The sequence below is a fragment of the Hyaena hyaena genome, unplaced genomic scaffold (genome assembly GCF_003009895.1).
Source record: "Hyaena hyaena isolate Hyena2069 unplaced genomic scaffold, ASM300989v1 scaffold_4, whole genome shotgun sequence".
NCBI classification, from domain to species: domain Eukaryota; kingdom Metazoa; phylum Chordata; class Mammalia; order Carnivora; family Hyaenidae; genus Hyaena; species Hyaena hyaena.
The window spans coordinates 2132914-2152637 of NW_024080636.1; the positions used below are offsets into that span (position 1 = coordinate 2132914).

A 19724-nucleotide genomic window follows, 5' to 3' on the forward strand; every position below is an offset into this window, starting at 1 on the left:
CCGGGCTCACGCACCCGACGGTCCCTCAGGCTGCAAGACCTAGCTAGGCTCCCTGGCCCTGGGTGGGCGCGCTCGGGCCCACACACTCGACTACTTTGTGACTGCGGGGCGCGGAGCTGGGGGTAGGGAGGCCTGTGCCCAGGTGAGGTCACAGGCGGACGGGACTGCCAGTGGCGAGATCCGGGGCTCCTGGGGGCTTGCGCGTTGTCTTCTCCCCAGTCGCCCATTCCCCAATTCTCTCTCCCCCCCCCCCGACCTTTATTCTCATTCGAGATGGTTCCGGCCCAAAGGCTGTCGCCAAACCCACGTGGGGTGGCAAAATCCAACAAGTTTCCAGCTACGAACAGTTTGCTTTTGTTTGTTCCTTGATCTTTTTTTTTTTTTTTTTTTTTGGCGAGGGCAGAGGCCATGGTAGCTTGGGGGGTTAAAAGCGCTTTCCTTGAGTGCAGCAGAAAAACGCCGGACTGGAGGACAAACTCCAAGGGGACCGGGAGGCGGAAGCCTGAGCCTGAAAGCGCCCATCCCCCCACGCTGAGCGCTTCAGCCCCTGGGGCACCTCCAGGGACTACTTGCCTCGTGCGTCAGCGAGTGGCAGAGCGTCACATCTACGCCCCCCTCCGCTTTGCCCCACTCCACTCCTCCCCCTTCTTTTTCCTCCCTCTCCACCTCCCTCCCCTCCCCGTCTCTCCCCACTCCTCCCTCGCTCTCCGCTAACGTGTTCCACGCGAGCAGAGAGAACCGACCGACCCACCCGGCTCCAGAGCACTGAAGAGCTAAAAATATAACGGGTGTGTTAGCAACAGCCTTCCGATTGGTCGGGGAGCAGGGAAAGGCGGTATCTGATTGGGTTTCCTTCCAACAGCTAGGATTAAGAATGGGGGCCAAGAGCCGAGCCGCTTGGCCGCGTGGAGAGTGTGCGTTTGCGCAGTGGGGCGTTGCAAAGGATGCTGGTGTTTGAAGTCATTCATTGGAGGCAGCCATGGAAATAGGTGGGTTTGAATCCCAGTTGTCTGTCCACCAACCACGTTAATCTTGATTTAATGGCAACAAATATCTTTACATCATCAAACCTGCTTTTTTATTCTTAAAATGGGGATCGTGTGGGGGATTAAATATGATACAATGTATAAAGCTTGGCTCAAATCGTTAGTATACTTAATTTAAAGGACGGGTGCCTGGGTGACTCAGTGGGTTAAACCTCCGACTTTGGCTCAGGTCATGATCTCACGTTTGTGAGTTCGAGCCCCGCATCGGCCTCTGTGCTGACAGCTCAGAGCCTGGATCCTGCTTCAGATTCTGTGTCTCCTGTCCCTCCCCTGCTCTCACTCTGTGTCTCTCTCTCAAAAATAAACAAATGGGCACCTACCTGAAGGTAACCGTTCAGGCCAAATTGCATCCTACATATCCTGTGCACAGTTAGATGTGCATTCCCCAGCAAGAAACCTTACTATACAGAATGAGGAGAAAAAAAAAAAAAAGATTAGGTTGGCCTGAAATGAATTGTCCTAGGCAATCTCAGAAAGGAGGGATGGGATCCATATAAGCAGATAAAAGGTAGACGTCTCCTAACATTTAAAAGCAGGCGGAGGAAGGAAGGACACACTGAATCCCTGGACAGAAGGCGTTACATTTCTGCATGTTCCAGCTTTTATTCTAATCTCCCCTGCAGTGCTGGAAACACACCAGGCCTGAGCAATTTAACTAAAACAAAACTGAGAAATCCAGCCTCCTTGGCAATTGAGAGCCCTTGGTAAAAAGGGTTGGCATATAAATAGGAAAATAAAATAGAGGGGCAAAAGGTAATCACCGTTCTTTACTGCTGATGTCTCAATTTGTCATGTGAGTTGGAGGAGAGAAGGACGTTTTCTCCTCTCAACATGTGATTTCATCTTGCCAGGGCTTAATTGTGAGCTTAATTCCTACTCAGGCAGTCCACAGCCCCCTCCCATTTTGAATAATCATACGTTGCAAGGTACGCACCACGGTTTCAAAATGGTGAGCTGCAGAAGCAACTCCCCTGTCTGAGAGCAAGCAAGTTATACCAGATGTTTTGTTGCCTTGACAAGTCAGGCCGGTAATAATTAACCCCAATTAACTCTCAGGGGTGAGTCACTCTCTCGAACACACATGCTGGGGTGAGAAATTTCGTAGTCACTTTTATGTTATCTAAGAAAATAGTTTCTCAATTTGGTTTTTCAGCCCCACTGCTAGGGGCTGAAAACAAAGACAGAAAGCTAGGCAGAAACCAAGACAACCACAGCAAAACTGACTTTGGAGAAGTGATTGGATGCAGGACAAAATGACTTGCTATTTATTCACCACCAATAATGTGAGTGAACAAACCTGTCTTTTGCTAAGACGCTAAAACTGCAGTGTTCAAAGAAAGTAACATTTTAGCCTTGGTGGTAACAGGCCACTTGGGGATGGAGTTGATGAGCAACCAAATAGCTGGGAAAAATGGGAATTGGAGTCCTTTTCTTAAGGCAAGAAAATTTCAGTCAAGGCAAATAATCTTTGACCTTTATACCTAACTTCAAAATACAACTAAAAAACTGCAGGTCAGAATAGAGTGACACAGTTTTTCTGAAATGTACAGTTCAGTTTGATTCCCTGGGAACTTTTTCTTTCTTTCTTTTTTATTTCCAGTGTAGTTAACATACGGAAGTTAATCTTCTTAATTTAGAAGCTGCTAATTGGCAGGCCAAGGACCAAATCTGGTGGATATATTGTCTTGGTGTACACTGACACATTAAAAATTTTTAAATGAGTTGACATTTAAAGGGTGCCTCAGTCAGTTAAGGGTCCAACTTCGGCTCAGGGCATGATCTCACGGTTCGTGGGTTCCAGCCCCGCGTCGGGCTCTGTGCTGACAGCTAACTCAGAGCCTGGAGCCTGTTTCGGATTCTGTGTCTCCCTCTCTCTCTGACCTTCCCCTGCTCATGTTGTCTCTCTCAGAAATAAATACAACATTTAAAAAAATTGTAAAATGAGTTGACATTTAAAAATTGGGAGATAGTATAAAGATTTCTTAATTTGCCATTTGTCCTAAATTCAAAGGATCTGGGCATTTCAGGTGGAAATTGTCTGGAGTTGAATAGATCTATCTCCTTTAGACAGGGCCTATGTTCTCTGGTCCCCCCCCAAAGTCCCCACCTCTCTCTATTACGTCCCAGACACTGAGGCCAAGGGTCATATACCATTTATCATCCTGTTTGGGCTATTCTTCTCACACCCCTCTTTTTTCAATCAATTATATTGTTCACTCGGACTCTTGAATTTGTGACCCTTTTTTAGTTCAGTGTAATAAATGAGTGATTGCCCTGAAGGGGAGGGAGAGGCAAAAGGAGCTCAAGGATTTTACCTAGTTCGTTGTGAACTTCTGGATTGCGATTCACGATCCACCAGTGGGGTCATAAGATCATTTGGTTTAGTAGATTTCAGGCAGAAGTTTTAGAATAGAATAAAATGAAAGTACTGGAGTGTGTTTACATAGTAAACATTGTTTCATGAAACTTTTCTGTGATATGTATATAGTAGGCATGAATAGTTCAAGTGGGAGAGATTGTTGTGCATCTGGAAGCATTCATGAGATGCCAGGAGCTTAGAAGGAAGAGGTGCCCAGTTGGCTGGCTAATGTGAATGTGGAAGCGTATTTTAATTTTTTTAATGTTTATTTATTTTTGAGAGAGAGAGAGACAACATGAGTGGGGGAGGGGCAGAGACGGAGACATAGAATCCCAAGCAGGGTCCAAGCTCCAAGCTGTCAGCACAGAGCCCAATGTGGGGCTCGAACCCATGAACCATGAGATCATGACCTGAACGGACACTTAACCGACTGAGCCACCCAGGTGCCCCTGTGGAAAGGTATTTTGAACAAAGGAATTAGAGAGTCAAGAGGTTATGATATGTGCAAGGTACGTTCCTTTAAATGTCTGAGGAAGAGCACAGAGAGAAGTGAATAGAGGTAAATCCTGGGGGTAGGGAAGAGGGAACCATTCTGAGGCCCTTTCATACCAGGACTTAAATGTTTCCCTATGCAAAAGCAGGAACCCACCGTAAAAGACCTACCATTTATATAAAGACTTCTCAGTAAGGGTAAGGAATCTTACAAGGTCAAATTTCATCATTACAACATGAAGAGGTAGGCATTATTATCCTTATTTAATAGATAAGAAAAAAAGAAGCAGAGAGAGGTTAAATGACTCACCAGAAGAGCAGAGCAGAATTCAAATACAGGTCTGATTATAAGAGCCCACACATTTCTAATTACACCTTTTTTTTTTTTTTAAAAGCAAGAGCACATGTAATAAGTGCAATGTTTAAAGGAAATTAAATTACCAGGTGTGTAGAGTACTTGAGAAACTGGAAGATATCCATCCTTTCTAGAGCCTAGAAATGAATATCAAATACTGAATAGAGAATAATAATGCTCTCAAATCCAGGAAAGGGCATCACTTTCTCAGGCTGACCACAATGAGTTCTATTATTTCAACTAGACCTATGTAGGCAATGTTTATTTATTGATCTATTTTTTAGGTAGTGCTTATTTAACGATGGAGAGAAACACTTTTTAAGATCATTTTGACTTTTTGTGGACATATACAGTTGGCTGAGATAATTTTCTAATTCTCCCCACAAAACTCTATGTTGTTAGAGGTTAAAATTTAGTTTATAAGTGGTTTCCCCAACAGAGAATTTGGTACTATTATCCTAATTTTTAAAACTGAAAAGGACTTAGGGGCACCTGGGTGGTTCACTTGGGTAAGTGTCTGATACTTGATTTTGGCTCTAGGTCAAGATTTCACAGTTCACAGGATCGAGCCCTGCATGGGGCTCCAAGCCAACAGCACAGAGCCTGGTTGGGATTCTCTCTCTCCCTCTGTCTCTGTCTTGCAAAATGAATAAATAAATTTAATCATTTTTAAGTTTTGTAAAAATATTTTTAACGTTTTATTTATTTCTGAGAGAGAGAGCCAGCGTGAGAAGGGGAGGATCAGAGAGAGAGGGAGACATAGAATCTGAAGCAGGCTCCAGGCTCTGAGCTAGCTGTCAGCACAGAGCCTGACGTGGGGCTCAAACCCATGAACCGTGAGATCATGACCTGAGCCAAAGTCAGCCGCTTAACCGACTGAGCCACCCAGGCGCCCCTAAACAATTTTAAAAAAAAAATTGAAAAGGACTTATTTAAGTCCAAAATAGACAGTAATTAAGGATTTGAACTCCAGGGCCATTTACTTTATCTCTTGTGTTCCTAACTCATTAATTGTATTGTTCTCATGGCCTCTGCGAGGAAACAAACCAAGCGTGGGATTATGGAACCAGGTGACAGAGGAACAGAGTTCAGCAGAACTCACTGGGCTGAGGTTGAACTTGCTCCATTCAGCAGTGGGGCACGGAGGGGGTATGCCCTTGAACTCCTCTGGGCATTAATCTTAAACTTGTTTGCCATACCTCTCAGAGGCACACTTGCTGAGGCTGAAGGAGCAGTTAAAGTGTTTTGCCAAAATTCAGGAGTAGCTTTTGATACATTTGTAGGTGCAAGATGTTATGTGGACTAGGGTAGTTAATAAACAAATTTTAAATGTTGGTTTGTTTTTACCCAAAGTATTTTTAACTTCTATTACACATTAAAACTAAAGTGACTATAGAATCAATGACACATTCTAATCTAAAAATGATCTAGTCTCTACAGTTTTGACATACCATAATCCCCCCCAACTATGCTTTAGAACTGCTCAGAGAACTCCCCCAAACACTGCCCATTCAGTTTCTCCCATACAGATGTCCGAATTCACCCACCCCACCCCCTTTGCCTGTAGGTTCCAACATATCCTTCAAAGCCCAGTTTATCATCTGGTTTAACTTCAATTATTCATTTAATACGGAGTGCCTGCTACCTGCCGAGCCAGACAGACTTGGTTACTGCCATCAGGAACCAGCCTAAAGGATGATTGTCAATAATTACCAGACACTATAAACATAATGGTGTGGCGCTATATGGGCTTATAGCAAGAGAAACTGATTTAGATTGGGGGTTGGGAAGAGGCATCTTTGGAGGAAATATTTTAAGGTCTGAAGGAGGTGTAATAGCTGAGCAAAAAGGGGACTGAGCATTAGGGAGTTTAAGAGGTAAAGAGCACTGAGGCAGGAAGGAAACCAGCAGTTGAGGAACTGAAAGGAGCCCTAGGGGCCGGAGAGATGGGAAAGCCTTGATGATTATCATTACCCCTATGGCTGCGACCTTCCCCTAGCCCTGCTGAGGTACCGCAACCTAGGCCAAGAACCCTTCCTTTGTGCATCCTCTCTGGGTTATTTGAAACTGTTTCTGGGGGCACTTGGGTGGCTTAGTCGGTTAAGCGGCCGACTTCAGCTCAGGTCATGATCTCACGGTTCGTGGGTTCGAGTCCTGTGTCGGGCTCTGTGCTGATAGCTAGCTCAGAGCCTGGAGCCTGTTTCAGATTCTGTATCTCCCTCTCTCTCTGACCCTCCCCTACTCATGCTGTCTCTCTCTCTCTCAGAAATAAATTTAAAAAACATTAAAAAAAAATAAAAATTCCTCTTCTTAAAAAAAAGTTTCTGACAGTCTTCCTTACTAAATTCACTGAAGGTAGAGATTGTTATACTTTAATTCAATTTTTGACCCTCAATAGATCACAATTAATCAAGAGTTTTGTTGATCTAAACCAAAGCTCTGACAAGTAGAGTATCATTTCTTTCCCTGGTGTTGCCGCTAAATTTCAGTGTAACTTTGGGTCAAGCCCCTGCATTCTTAAGGACTCAAAACCTGTTTCAAATCCATGGTGTCACGGGTGCCTGGGTGGCCCAGTCGGCTAAGCATCTAACTTCAGCTCAGGTCATGATCTCATGGCTTAGGAGTTTGAGGCCCGCGTTGGGCTGTGCTGACAGCTCAGAACCTGGAGCCTGCTTCAGATTTTGTATCTCCCTCTCTTTCTGCCCCTCCCCTGCTCATGCTGTCTTCTCAGAAATGAAGAAAACATTAAAAAAAAAAAAAATCAAGTCCATTGTGTCATAGATCACTTGACTGGAAATCTCAAATTATGATTGTGCTTTCATTTTTTTTTTTTAACATTTATTTTTGAGAGTGAGTGCAAGCAGGGGAAGAGGGCAGAGAGGATCAGAAGCGGGCTCTGTGCTGACAGCAGCAAGCCAGACACAGGGCTCGATCTCACAAACCATGAAATCATGATGTAAACTACCTTTGCACAGTCAGGACACTGAAGCCATTTAACTAGTGTCACCGGGCAGGCAGTGCCTCTAATACTAGAAGTGCTAGAGGTGATATTTTTGGCAAACAGGCAGGGTTTATATTTGTCGAGTTCCTTTTACTTCTCTTTATCTTTCCTTAATTGCATACCTGTGTTGGGTTAATAGTTGATTCTATATTTGGTTTATAGTTGGGTTATTTTTATCTTGTTAAGTATCAGTGGTTATCTGTTCTGATATAAGCTTATGCAAGGAGAAGTATTTCTTGTTACTCATACTAGCATTCTTGCTTCTATTATTAAATAGATTAGCCCAGTATTAATTTAGGAGTTAGTTGCATATTTTTGGTATTAAGATGTTTAAGCCAAATGCTTAATCAACTGAGCCACCCAGGCGCCCCAGCGATTGTCCCTCTGTAGGATAGCCTGCTGATCACCTCCAGCAGACAGAAAGTAAATAGTTGTGTTAGGGTAAAGGATATGTCTGAATTTCCTCTTATTCTATTTACTTAAAAATAAATAAAAAAGTCTTAATGTGAGTATATGTGCATTTTATGAAATAGATCAACCCAGTTCAGTCCTCTGAACTCATCAGTTTGAACACATTTTGTCTCATTCCTGTGACCATTGGAAGCCAGTTCTTCAATTCAAATTAAAGTTGAACAGGAAGAAAAATAAGTTTCTAAAAACAACTCTGATTTGCCTATAATGAAAGGTTCATAGTTTAGAATTCCTGCTGGTAGCAATAAGAGAACAAGGTGCAGGATGAATCCCAATGCATCTACCCTGAACCACAAATTCCTGGGTGACTAATAAAATAAATTCCTAGAGTCAAATTGGGACTGTGACCGAGTACCAGAAAAGAAACACCTGTTTTATTAATACACAGCAACAGAAAGGGTTTCCAAGTTCTTAGAAGAAGAACACGAACAGGCACCACCTGCTAAGTGTTACAAGACTGAATGCCCACACTGAGCATAGTGAGAGCCCCCCACCACACTGCAGATGCCTCACCAGCAGCAGCAGCCACCAAGGCCGCTGCCAGAACAGGCTCCTCGCTGCACTAGCTTCGTGGTCAATTCCTCAAACGAGAGACTGAAATGATGGGATTCCTGTTTCAGAAGCTCCTGGTGTAGAGGGAAGATAGCAATTTGGAAACCCAGAGGCTCGTTTCTTGAATTCAAGAAAAATCATGGACCAATCTATCAATTTTTCTCTGCTATTGTCTGCCAGAGTGCTCTGTGAAGATTTTTCTGTTCCCACCACGGGTCTGGGTAAGAGGAGAGGTGGAGAGGTGCCCGCGTACTGACAGGCACTTGGGCGGTGCTCTGTGCTCTGCTCCCTCTCTGCTGGTGGTAGTAGGCGTCTTTTCTGGCAGCTGCAGCAGCTTGGTGGGAGGAAAAAGCCACCCACCAATCACCTCTTCTTGAAGCCGTATTTTTTGCGTTCGTAGAAGAGATCTGTCTTAGAGCTCCCCAAATTGACAATCTTTGGACAACCATCTCTCTGGAAAACAGGATAGGAAGTTGTTAAAAGTCTTTGAGTCTGAACTGAAAGGGATTTAGAATAAAAAATACCTTTTTGATCAACAGGTTTAGCCATTTACCTTACCTGTTCAGTTATTCTATTCAATCGATCATCAAGAATTTATTAAGCATCTAGAATGTGCCCAGGGCCTGTTCACTCTCTAGCTAGGGTGGCCTGCACTTACAATATTGGATTATTGGGGAGCCTGGGTGGCTCAATCGGTTAGGCGTCCGACTTTGGCTCAGGTCATGATCTTGTGGTTCGTGGGTTTGAGCCCCACGGCAGGCCCTGTACTGACAGCTGGAGTCTGAAACCTGCTTTGGATTCTGTGTCTCCCTCTCTCTCTGCCTCTCCTTTGCTCATGCTGTCTCTCTCTCTCTCTCAAAAGATAAATAAACATTAAAAAAAAAGAATGTTGGATTCTCAGCCCACTTCTGTTGCTAATCTGAAATAGCTGAGGTAGAATTTAACTCGTAAGATATCAAACGGTTTTCTTCAAGTGAGAAGAAATAGTAACAATCATCTAACAGACCAAGCTCTCTAGCTTTCCTCCCCTAGCTCAATAAAGGGAAGAGGACCACCAAGGAAAAAAAACCGGAAGGCTTTAGGAAATAGTACTTTACATGTTAAATACAGTAGGAGAAAACTGGGCCCGATGCATCCTTATTAATTCATTGAATATGACACATGGTCTTGGGGAAAGAGTGTTCCTGTGCCAGAGGAGATGGCTGCTGAAGGTCTCTACTCTGATTTGTAATGACATGTCTCCTGGCCATTCTGTGAGCTTGAGTGGTTCCAGTGAAGCCTCTGGGAAGCTGTGTTCTGCTGAAATGAGGACTCCATCGGTTGATCTGGGATGATGGGGGGCAAACTGGGGAAGATGTTACTAGAGAAAACCTTCACAGGTCTGATCTTTAATTAAACACCTATGTGACACTGGGCTTTAGAATGAATGAATCAAGTCCTTAGACCTCTCATTTCTAATATAGTTGATTTCTCTTTTGGGAGACCAATATAACAGTGTACAAAAACCTCTAGGGGCGCCTGGGTAGCTCAGTCAGTTAAAGCATCGGACTCTTGATCTTGGCTCAGGTCACGATCTTTACGGTTTGTGGGATTGAGCTCTGTGTTGGGCTCTGTGCTGACAGCTCGGAGCATGCTTGGGGTTCTTTCTGCCCCTCCCTCCTCTCAAAATAAATACATAAACATTAAAAAAAAAACACCCTCTAAACATGTGAGGCCAACACTAACATCTCATTACTTTCTAAAAACTACACAGCATATATTACCTTAAGAACTACTATCTGAAGGGTGTCTGGGTGGCTCAGTCAGTTAAGCCTCTGGCTTCGCCTCAGGTCAAAGTCTGCCCATTTCTCTCTCTCTCTCTCAAAAAATAAACATTTAAAAATAAATAAACGACAACAAAAAAACTACCATCTGAGCAGCTCAGCGTGCTGATGGAGCCAGGGAGGGGGCTCAGCCCCATCAACGGTTCCCTAGGTGGACTCAAACCATGTAATCTGTACTGAAAGTCCTGGCACAAATGAGGGAAAAGCTGCCTCTCACAGCCGCAGGTCTGGTATCACACAGGACAGTGCTCTAAGGTATCTTTAGAGATGCTATGATGACAGCCTGGTTAGGCTTACTGTGCCTAACTGACCTGCATGACTGTGGGCAAGTCACTTCTCTTTGGAGTTGTATTCTATAACGCTAAAATACGTGGGCCAGAGCAGGGCAATGTTCACAAACCACAGAGTGCCACAGAGTCCTGCGAGGTGATACTAGACTCCATCCTCCAAACTGGGTGCCTCCATCCTCACTTATTAGTTTAGGTTAAGATGATAGGCTCTAGAGCCAGGCCACCTGAATTTTGGTAAGTTATTAAGTATTTAATCAGCCCTTGATAAATTTTAAGAAACTGCCAAAAACAACTATTAGCAATTTCATTATGGTTAAAACCCAACTCAACACAGACCCACAGGTTTCCTGTTTTGTTGCCTGAGCATTCCTGCCTTTTATTTTCTATACCTCTCCCAAGGGTCTAAATGTTGTGCAAGATGAGGATGTGTCCTCTGTAACTGGCTGGCTTTTTTTTTTTTAATAGTTTATTTATTTTTGAGACAGAAACAGAGCACTAGTGGGGGAGGGGCAGAGAGAGAGGGGACGACACAGAATCTGAAACAGGCTCCAGGCTCTGAGCTGTCAGCACAGAGCCCGACGCGGGGCTTGAACCCATGAACGGTGAGATCATGACCTGAGCCGAAGTCAGACACCCAACCGACTGAGCCACGCAGGCGCCCCTGTAACTGGCTGGCTTTTGCAGAGTATGCTGTGAATGAACAGCACAAAGAGGAAGATGGAAGGACTGTTAAGAAGCCTAAGTATTTGTTTTGTATATATAAGTGTGTGTGTGTGTGTATATACACACTCACATACACAATATTTATTTTCAGGAGAGTGCAAGCAGGGCAGGGGGGGAGAGAGGGGGAGAGATGATCTGAAGTGGGCTCTGCACTGACAGGCTGCCAGCAGCGGGTTTGATGTGGGGCTTGAACTCAAGAACTGTAAGATCATGATCTGAGCCGAAGTTGGATGCTTAACTGACTGAGCCCCCCAGGTTCCCCTACAAGTATTTCTCAGCTGAGCTAGAAGGACTTTTAAAAATACCTGCAGAAGTCTGCCAATAGCTCTTTTAGCAACTGCATGTCTAAATACTTGAAATTTCATCCTTTCTCAATCTTCCCAGAGGATTGGCAGATTTCCCAATTACTAGCATAGGGAACTTTTAATTTTAGGCAGCTGTAGCTTGGATTGAATGTCCAGAGTAAATGTCTGGTGGCCACTTAACTTCTGAAATTTCATTAAAAATTTAATGGTGGAGGGGCAAAGAGGGAGAGAGAATCCCAAGCAGCCCTCACACTCAGCACAGACCCTAGGATCATGACCTGAACTGAAACCAAGAGCTGGATGCTCAACTGAGCCACCCAGGTGCCCCATTTTTAGATTTTATTTTTAAGTAATCTCTATGCTCAACGTGGGGCTCATACTTACAACCCTAAGATCAAGAATCACATGGGGCGCCTGGGTGGCTTAGTCGGTTAAGCGTCCGACTTTCGCTTAGGTCATGATCTCGCGGTTCGTGGGTTCGAGCCCCGCGTCGGGCTCTGTGCTGACTGTCAGCTCAGAGCCTGGGGCCGTTTCGGAGTCTGTGACTCCCTCTCTCTCTGACCCTCCCCTGCTCACGCTGTCTCTCTCTCACTCTCTCCTAGAAATAAATAAAACATAAAAAAAATAAATAAATAAATAAAAAAATCACATGCTCTACTGACTGAGCCAGTCAGGTGCCCATTTGTTTTTTTGTTTTTAAGTAAATTCTACCGGCCAATGTGGAGCTCAAACTCAGGACCCCAAGATCAAGAGTCTGCACGCTTTACCAACTGAGCTGGCCAGGCATCCCAAATGCTGTTCGTTCTTTTGACAATTGTTTAGTGAACACCAATAATGTACAAACCAGACTGTACACTGGTTTGGGACCTTAACAACAGTAGCATGTTTTCCTTCAGAAAGACCTTCAATCTTTCAATAAATGTAGCCATGAGGGAACAAGGATTGTTACTTCTTTTTTGGAGAGAATTCCACAAAGCCATCTGCATGTTGTAGCAAAGACTTGAACATGGGCTTTCTGTCTCTTATTATGGTGTTTTTACTACTAGGGTTTCCCAGAAGCAAAAAACAAAACTTTTCCACGTTGAAGAAGTTGTAAGGAATTATGAATTAACTTTGAAAAGCATCAAGTATCTTTTTTATCAGTCTAATGGGCTCTGCTGTTCACATAAGCAGAGCAGAGGATGGTAGAAATAGCGAGAGGAAGAAGCACATCCTTAACTACACTGAGAAGAGTAATATGGTGAGGTCTTTTAAGTGAATGCTTTGACTTTGACTACCCACTCTTTTTTTTAAAATTTTTTTATGTTTTATTTATTTATTTAAAAAATTTTTTTAATGTTTTATTTATTTCTAGGAGAGAGAGAGACAGCGTGAGCAGGGGAGGGTCAGAGAGAGAGGGAGTCACAGACTCTGAAACAGGCTCCAGGCTCTGAGCTGGCAGTCAGCACAGAGCCTGATGCGGGGCTCGAACCCACGAACTGCGAGATCATGACCTAAGTGAAAGTCGGACGCTTAACCGACTAAGCCACCCAGGCGCCCCTGTTTTATTTATTTCTGAGAGAGAGACAGCACGACCAGGGGAGGGTCAGAGAGAGAGGGGGACAAAGTCTGAAACGGGCTCCAGGCTCGGAGCTGTCAGCACAGAGCCCAATACGGGGCTTGAACTCATGAACTGTGAGATCATGACCTGAGCCAAAGTCAGACTCTTAACCGACTGAGCCACCCAGGCGCCCCTGACTACCCACTCTTTTTTTTTTTAAATGTTTTATTTATTTCTAGGAGAGAGTGAGAGAGAGACAACGTGAGCAGGGGAGGATCAGAGAGAGAGGGAGTCACAGACTGAAACAGGCTCCAGGCTCTGAGCTGGCAGTCAGCACAGAGCCCGACGCGGGGCTCGAACCCATGAACCGCGAGATCATGACCTAAGCGAAAGTCGGACACTTAACCGACTAAGCCACCCAGGCGCCCCGACTACCCACTCTTAAAGGGGATGAAAGCATCTTCAATATTACCATGGTTTGTGATCTAAAGTTCCTCCCCTCCCAAGAAAATCTTATTTCTTTTGTTAGACATCAATTTATAATTTGAATTTTAACTTTTCTCTTTAGAAGGGCAATAATGACACAAAAAACATGAGAAATATGGAGTCAGATAACCTGGGTTCTAGTTCTACATCTGCCATTGATTAGCCATGTGACCCTCGGCCAAGTTGCTTAACATCTGGAAGCCTCAGTTCTCTTGTTAGTATCACAAAGGACTTTTGGAAAAGAATGTTCAGCATAGTTTGGGCACACAGGAGGAGCTCTACAAATGTTACCGGCTATTCTTATCTTCTGGTTGGGAGAGGTGAAGAAAATGGTTAAATAAAAGGAGGAAAGAAAGTGAGGGTAAAGGAGGGATGAGATCAGCATGATGCTGCACTAGAAGAAACTACAAATTAGTCCTCTGGCAGCAGTGCCCACAGATATTCCCCCCCGACTCCTGAGTATTCTCGAAGCTGAAAAACTAAGTGAGGAGACCCCGTCTAGTTTACTGGTCTAATTCCCTTATAAATTATGAAGACAGCAGGAAGAGGAGTACAATAACTGGGTTGCTTTGGTTGCAAGACAATTTCTGCATAGGAAAAAGTCTTGGGGATTTAATCTACATGATGATCTGGAAGGCTGAGAGGCTGGATCATGTCACTGGACTGCTTTGTGTTCCTAGGAAACTACTGCTGAGCATATGTAAACTAGACGCCATCTCAGGTATCCTCAGAACTTTCCTGTACAGTAGGAAGTAGATGAACTGATGTCTACAACAATTCTCAGGAATAGAATGAAGCATGAAGACCCAAAGGTTATCAGTTCACATACCACATGGAGACAAGTCAGACAGTAATTAAAATTTATTAAGCACTCTGGTTACAAGCTTATTCCAGACAAGAACTCTAGCTACAACAATGCAGAAGTTCAAGAAAATGTTGTCCTTATGGACTCTAGCTGGTTTAAGAGCTAGCATTCTCTTCACTGCTGCTGCCTTCCCATGGAATTTATCAATTACAAATAATTGATAAATACCTGCTATATATCAGATATTTTATATGGGGCACTCCTATGACTGACTTATAGGGGAAGCACCAATGTGGACCATGCTTGTAATACATACCAAGCACTGTACCAAGAACTCAGGTAAAAGAGAGATAAGATACCCAAACCAAGGAGTGTAACCTCGCTGGTGCATCAGATCAATAAGGATATGCGTTGAGAGTCAAAGGTAAATGCAAATCAGGGTTTAAGACAGGACACCGACTGAAATTATATTTTCCATATTTTATCTATGACCTTTCTCACCCCCCTAAAAAATAAAGACATAATGGTATAAGAAACAATCTTATCTGGCCAGGTATGTTCCACTTCCTGGAAATAGACAGGATCCAAATATACAGACTGCTGGGGAGGCTGGGTGTTTCTTTTTTTTTTTTTTTTTAAAACTTATTATTTTTTTTAATGTTTTATTTATTTCTAGTAGAGAGAGAGAGACAGCGTGAGCAGGGGAGCATCAGAGAGAGAGGGAGTCACAGACTGAAACAGGCTCCAGGCTCTGAGCTGGCAGTCAGCACAGAGCCCGACGCGGGGCTCGAACCCACGAACTGTGAGATCATGACCTAAGCGAAAGTCGGACGCTTAACCGACTAAGCCACCCAGGCGCCCCGAGGCTGGGTGTTTCTACTAAAAGTGGGCACATCCTACCAGAAGGACTTACGAAAGGACAAGGTGTGATGGGGACACCACTGGGTTTAGTCCGACAGCCTGCATTTGTCACTTATTGACCAGAGAGAGACTGTAAAATCAGGATAATAATAATCCCTATTTAACAAAGTTGTTGGGAAGAATAAATAATGACAGGGACACCTAGCTGGCTCTGTTGGTTAAGTGTCCAACTCTTGATTTCAGCTCAGGTCACGGTCTTGAGATCAAGTCCTGTGTTTGGCTCTGAGCTAGGCATGAAGCCTGCTTAAGATTCTGTCTCTTCCTCTGTCCCTCCCCTGCTCAATCTCTTTGGAAAAAAAAAAAAAAAAAAGACATCTATGTAAACTACCTACTCTGCACGTGTGACCATTAAGAATCATGTATCTTTTGGTTTACCCTAGATTAGGTATCTAGGTACCTTCTAGTAGCTTAATGGTACTATTATCGCACTTCTTTTTACTGTGTCATATAAAGAAAACAAGCTGATGTATAGTCTCCCATCCCCTAAGAAGCTTTCTGCCTCCAAACTAAACACGAAGAGTAAAACCTCCCGTTAGTATAGCTCTGCAAGCCCTCTATCCTAGCATTTGGCTAAAGAAATTGAATAGTCACTACCACCACACAATGTCAAGGGGCAAAAATGTCACGACAGAATGACAATTCTGCAATATCAAACCAAAGGCATTCTTTAGTCAGTTAAAGTGGAAATCAACGTGAGTTGTTCCAAATTCAACTGTCACCACATCTAACAATCTTTAATGAGAGTAAAGAGAATTACGGAGTAGCTATTACACATTACAGACCATGCCAGGACTCAAAAGTGCAGGATGTTGTTTCCGAGTATGAAAAATCAGAGAGACATCAAAAGAATAGAGAGAGGGCTCTCCAAATTGCTGACGTTGACAAAGATTTGCTTCTTTTGCATTTTAGCCCTTGACGCAAAATAACTGCCTTTTATTGGACGACACCTAGCTCAGCTCACAGAACTTGATGAAATTATAACCTATGTGACCAGCTCAACATAGTAATCTCCACAAACCACAGGAGTTTGCCATGGCTGGCAGAGAGTTACTAAATAAAAGCAGCAAGGATCAGATGGAAATCTTAGTATACACTCACATCCTTCTCCTGGATGGTGCACTCCTTACAGTAATAGGCATCAGAGACTCCAGGGCCTCCACAGATCACACAGCGCCCTTGGTAAGAGCCATAATTACACTCATCACATATGCGCACCAGAGTGCAGGGACGCACGTAGGAGTCACAGATCACACACTTGCCGTCACCTGTGAGGAAGAGAGAAGGGAATTATGCTCACTTGCCAGTACCTGTTTAGGTCTACTGCCCTCCTCCTGCTGTGGGATATACACCAGTGTCCACCTAAGAGCGACTTTAAGACCCTCTATTTTGGCCTACTCTCAAAATTCAGCCAACTTGGTGTCCACCTCAATCCCCTCAACACATAAGTTAATCAACTAATATATAAAGAGCCTAGAACACTCCTTCCTAGACGATAAGTCTGTATGATTACTGGTAAAGAAGCACGTGGATGTTGGGGACGGGGTCAGGCTATCTCTTGCCCAAAGTCAGAGATTTTCTCAAGACCTAAACATGTTTAAAATGTGCAAGTCAGAGGCGCCTGGGTGGCTCAGTCGGTTAAACGTCGGGCTTCGGCTCAGGTCATAATCTCAGTTCCTGGATTCGAGCCGCGTGTCGGGCTCTGTGCTGACAGCCAGCTCAGAGCTGGGAGCCTGTTTCGGATTCTGTATCTCCCTCTCTCTGATCCTCCCCTGCTCACACTGTCTCTCACTCTCTCAGAAATTAAAAAAAAAAAAAAAGTGCAAGTCAGAGTGGGGAGGTGGAGAGGGCCCTCGGTTGCAGCCTAGCATTCAATGTTCACATACTTCCAGGCACATCTAGTCAAAGCCCTCCCTGTGGCATTGCTGGAAATGTCCACTGGCTGGCTCTACACTAATTGAAGGGGAGGAGTGGGGTGTTTGGGAGGGCGTGTTCCACTCACATTTTTCACACAATCTTCCGATGGCTGCAAAGGCAAAGAGAGTAGAATACAATTAGAATCGGTTTGGACGAAGAGGGGAAAGCCATCCGCCAGTTTGGGGGTGACAACGCAGCAGGGGCGGCAGTGAGCCCCGAGGGATCTTACCCAACTTACTCTCATAAGCTTCCATGCGAAGCGAACCCACACCCTCCTGAGGCCGCTCCCAGGACCTAGGCAATCTGAGTTTCTCCGGACCTCACCTAGGCCGCCCGCCTCAGGCTCCCAGCACGCGCGCTCCCGCCCTCTTTTCAAGAGACCGCAAACCCGCGCGCTCTCACGCTACCGACCGGGAGGCGGGAAAAGTGGCGCCTCCGAGGCAAAACCCTAAGGATGCGACGGGAACCTCCGACCCCCCGGTTCTTAATACTATCCCCACCCAGACAGCCGGGGGCGGGAAGCCGCCTCACCAACACCAGCCTGCTTGCGGCAAAAGATCAAATCGGGATGATGTTTGGCCATCACTCCGACACGAGCCGGCCACCGGAAGCTCAAAGAACTTCCGTCCGACCTTTAACCTCCATTTTCCAGCCTCCCGGTTGCCGTGATTGGTCCTCCAGGCTTCACCAAGTCCCGCCCACTCTCGCGCGATCAAAACCCTTCGGTTAAAAAGAAGGGTCTAAGTTGTAGTTGGCGGGCCAGGTCTTGGCAGGGGCGTGAAAATGTTTTAAGGATTTCCCAGCTCTGGATAGAAGAGACAAGTGAGTTTGCATTTCGATACCATATCTTTGTGCCCAGCATTTACTTCCGCAAGTATTTTTCTGCAGCTGTTTTCATTTCAAGCCTTCGTTTCTAACACGAGAGCCCCGCCCACTGCGCTCCTCGGGCGCTGGCCCCTCCGCGGAGGCCCCACCTTCACCGTTACGCGTTTCTCTTCAGGCCACGCCCCTCCCCGAAAGCTTAAATACGCAGCATTTTACGTCATTTTCATGCGTCCTCATCTTTGTCAGTGCACAAAATGGCGCCTTACAGTCTACTGGTGACCCGGCTGCAGGTGAGCCAACTCAGGGGCCTCTGGGTTCACGAGGGCGGGGTACCTCCTACTGTGCCTGCGGCTGTGGGCGAGGCGAGGCGAGGCGGGCCCGACCTCCCGCCGACTTTCCCTGTGCCTGTCCCGGCCGCGGGCCCAGCGCGGGTGCCCGGTCCTCCCGCGCCCGAGGTCAAGGCGTCCCCGGCTCAGCTCTCCCAGCCCTGGGAAGCGCCCGGTGGGAAGCGTAGGTCTCAGAAACCGCGGCCAGGTGACGAGTGGAGGCACCCCTTTCTGAGGACTGTACCCCCCTCGTAGGGTTTCTTTCCTTTCCTCAAGGTGAGGACAAGGTGACTGGGGGGCGCGGTCGTTGTTGCGTCCACTAGGCCCAGGGTCTGAAGGCCTCACGTCTCATCTCTCGGCAGCAGAGACTTGCTAGCCTAGCACGTACGATTGTCCGACTTGGAGTCTGGAGAAGAGATTAGTATTCTCTTCCGCTCTAAGAATGTCCTGCGGAGCATATAACCAAGAATGCGAGGGGACTTTCCGGGCCCAGAGTTAGTAAATAGTAATGATAACGGTAGTCTGTCGTTTTTGCAAGATTGCAAGACTGTTTTCACTCCTCGTCATACATATCATTTGATTCATATAATCATCTGGTGGGATGATGATTCTCATTCGATAGGTGGCAAAACCGCTAGAAGTAGGTGAAAGTTTCTGCTCTTTTGAGTGTCCCGAAGTGCTGTGGCCTGAGCATCTGCCCAACTTGCCCTTGGGTTCTTGTTCATGCCAGCTTGTCTTCACAGAACTTTTCTGGGCCAGAGTATGATCCTTCAGCTAATAGTTGTATTTGTGAGAGTACCGGTATAGAGAATTTTGAGCTCACAGTTAGTTGCTTTTCAATTATAAGGTGGGAGGATAAAGAGACTCATCGGTTTGACCTTGACTCTTCTGTTACGAACAGTCTAGAAAATTGACTGTGACTGCCAGATGTTTTTTTTTTCACTCATAACTTGGCAACACCAGGAAGGAGTTACATGCAAGGTTTCAATATCGAAGCATGTATTTCATTAATAAAAATCATACATTACACATTCTCTGATAACCTTTTACATTTTAACTTTGTGAATCTCCTTTGAATCAAGTGGCTCAACTTTGATGCTAAAATTAAAGAAGTTATGTGCTGTACTCTAGGGAAGCGTTGGGTTAGTTGGGTTGTTATCGCTTTTTTTAAAAATCACGTTGCTGAAATTTAGACCATATGGCTTAAAATGAAATCACCATTTATCTTAAATACTTCTGATCTCTCGATTCTGGGCAAAGACAAGGGGTTTGTCCTATTTCAGATCTTTTGATTCCTGAGGTTAACATAGAAATACAGGTGGTTGTTTTTTCCAATCCTGTTGTCCCGTAATGTAATGAAGGCAGACAATATTATTTGGAAGTTAAATGATTACCGATTTAGTGATCTTGGAAGAGAGGATCAATATCACAGTATTTTTGAACTGAAAGAAGATCTTGGAAAGTATGAGTGTAGGCTGGTATAGAAAGAG

The 19724-nt window shown here is 44.9% G+C and overlaps 2 protein-coding genes across 2 annotated transcripts in view; one reads left to right on the forward strand and one right to left on the reverse strand.

Annotated features, from left to right (window-relative positions):
• Nucleotides 1-8076: 8076 nt before the first annotated feature.
• On the reverse strand, nucleotides 8077-17710 carry PHF5A (PHD finger protein 5A). Its single transcript, XM_039234956.1, has 4 exons — nucleotides 17615-17710; nucleotides 17169-17192; nucleotides 16268-16434; nucleotides 8077-8729 (listed from the first exon to the last, which is right to left on the reverse strand). Exons 1-4 carry the CDS (start codon nucleotides 17664-17666, stop codon nucleotides 8640-8642), a joined length of 333 nt encoding a protein of 110 aa, XP_039090887.1. The 5' UTR covers nucleotides 17667-17710; the 3' UTR covers nucleotides 8077-8639.
• Nucleotides 17711-18094: 384 nt separating this feature from the next.
• Nucleotides 18095-19724, forward strand: part of ACO2 (aconitase 2) — a 53844-nt gene continuing 52214 nt past the window's right edge. Inside the window, exon 1 of the mRNA XM_039234932.1 lies at nucleotides 18095-18198. Coding sequence (XP_039090863.1) covers nucleotides 18163-18198 — 36 coding nt within the window. The 5' untranslated portion in view covers nucleotides 18095-18162. The remainder of the gene's footprint in view (nucleotides 18199-19724) is intronic.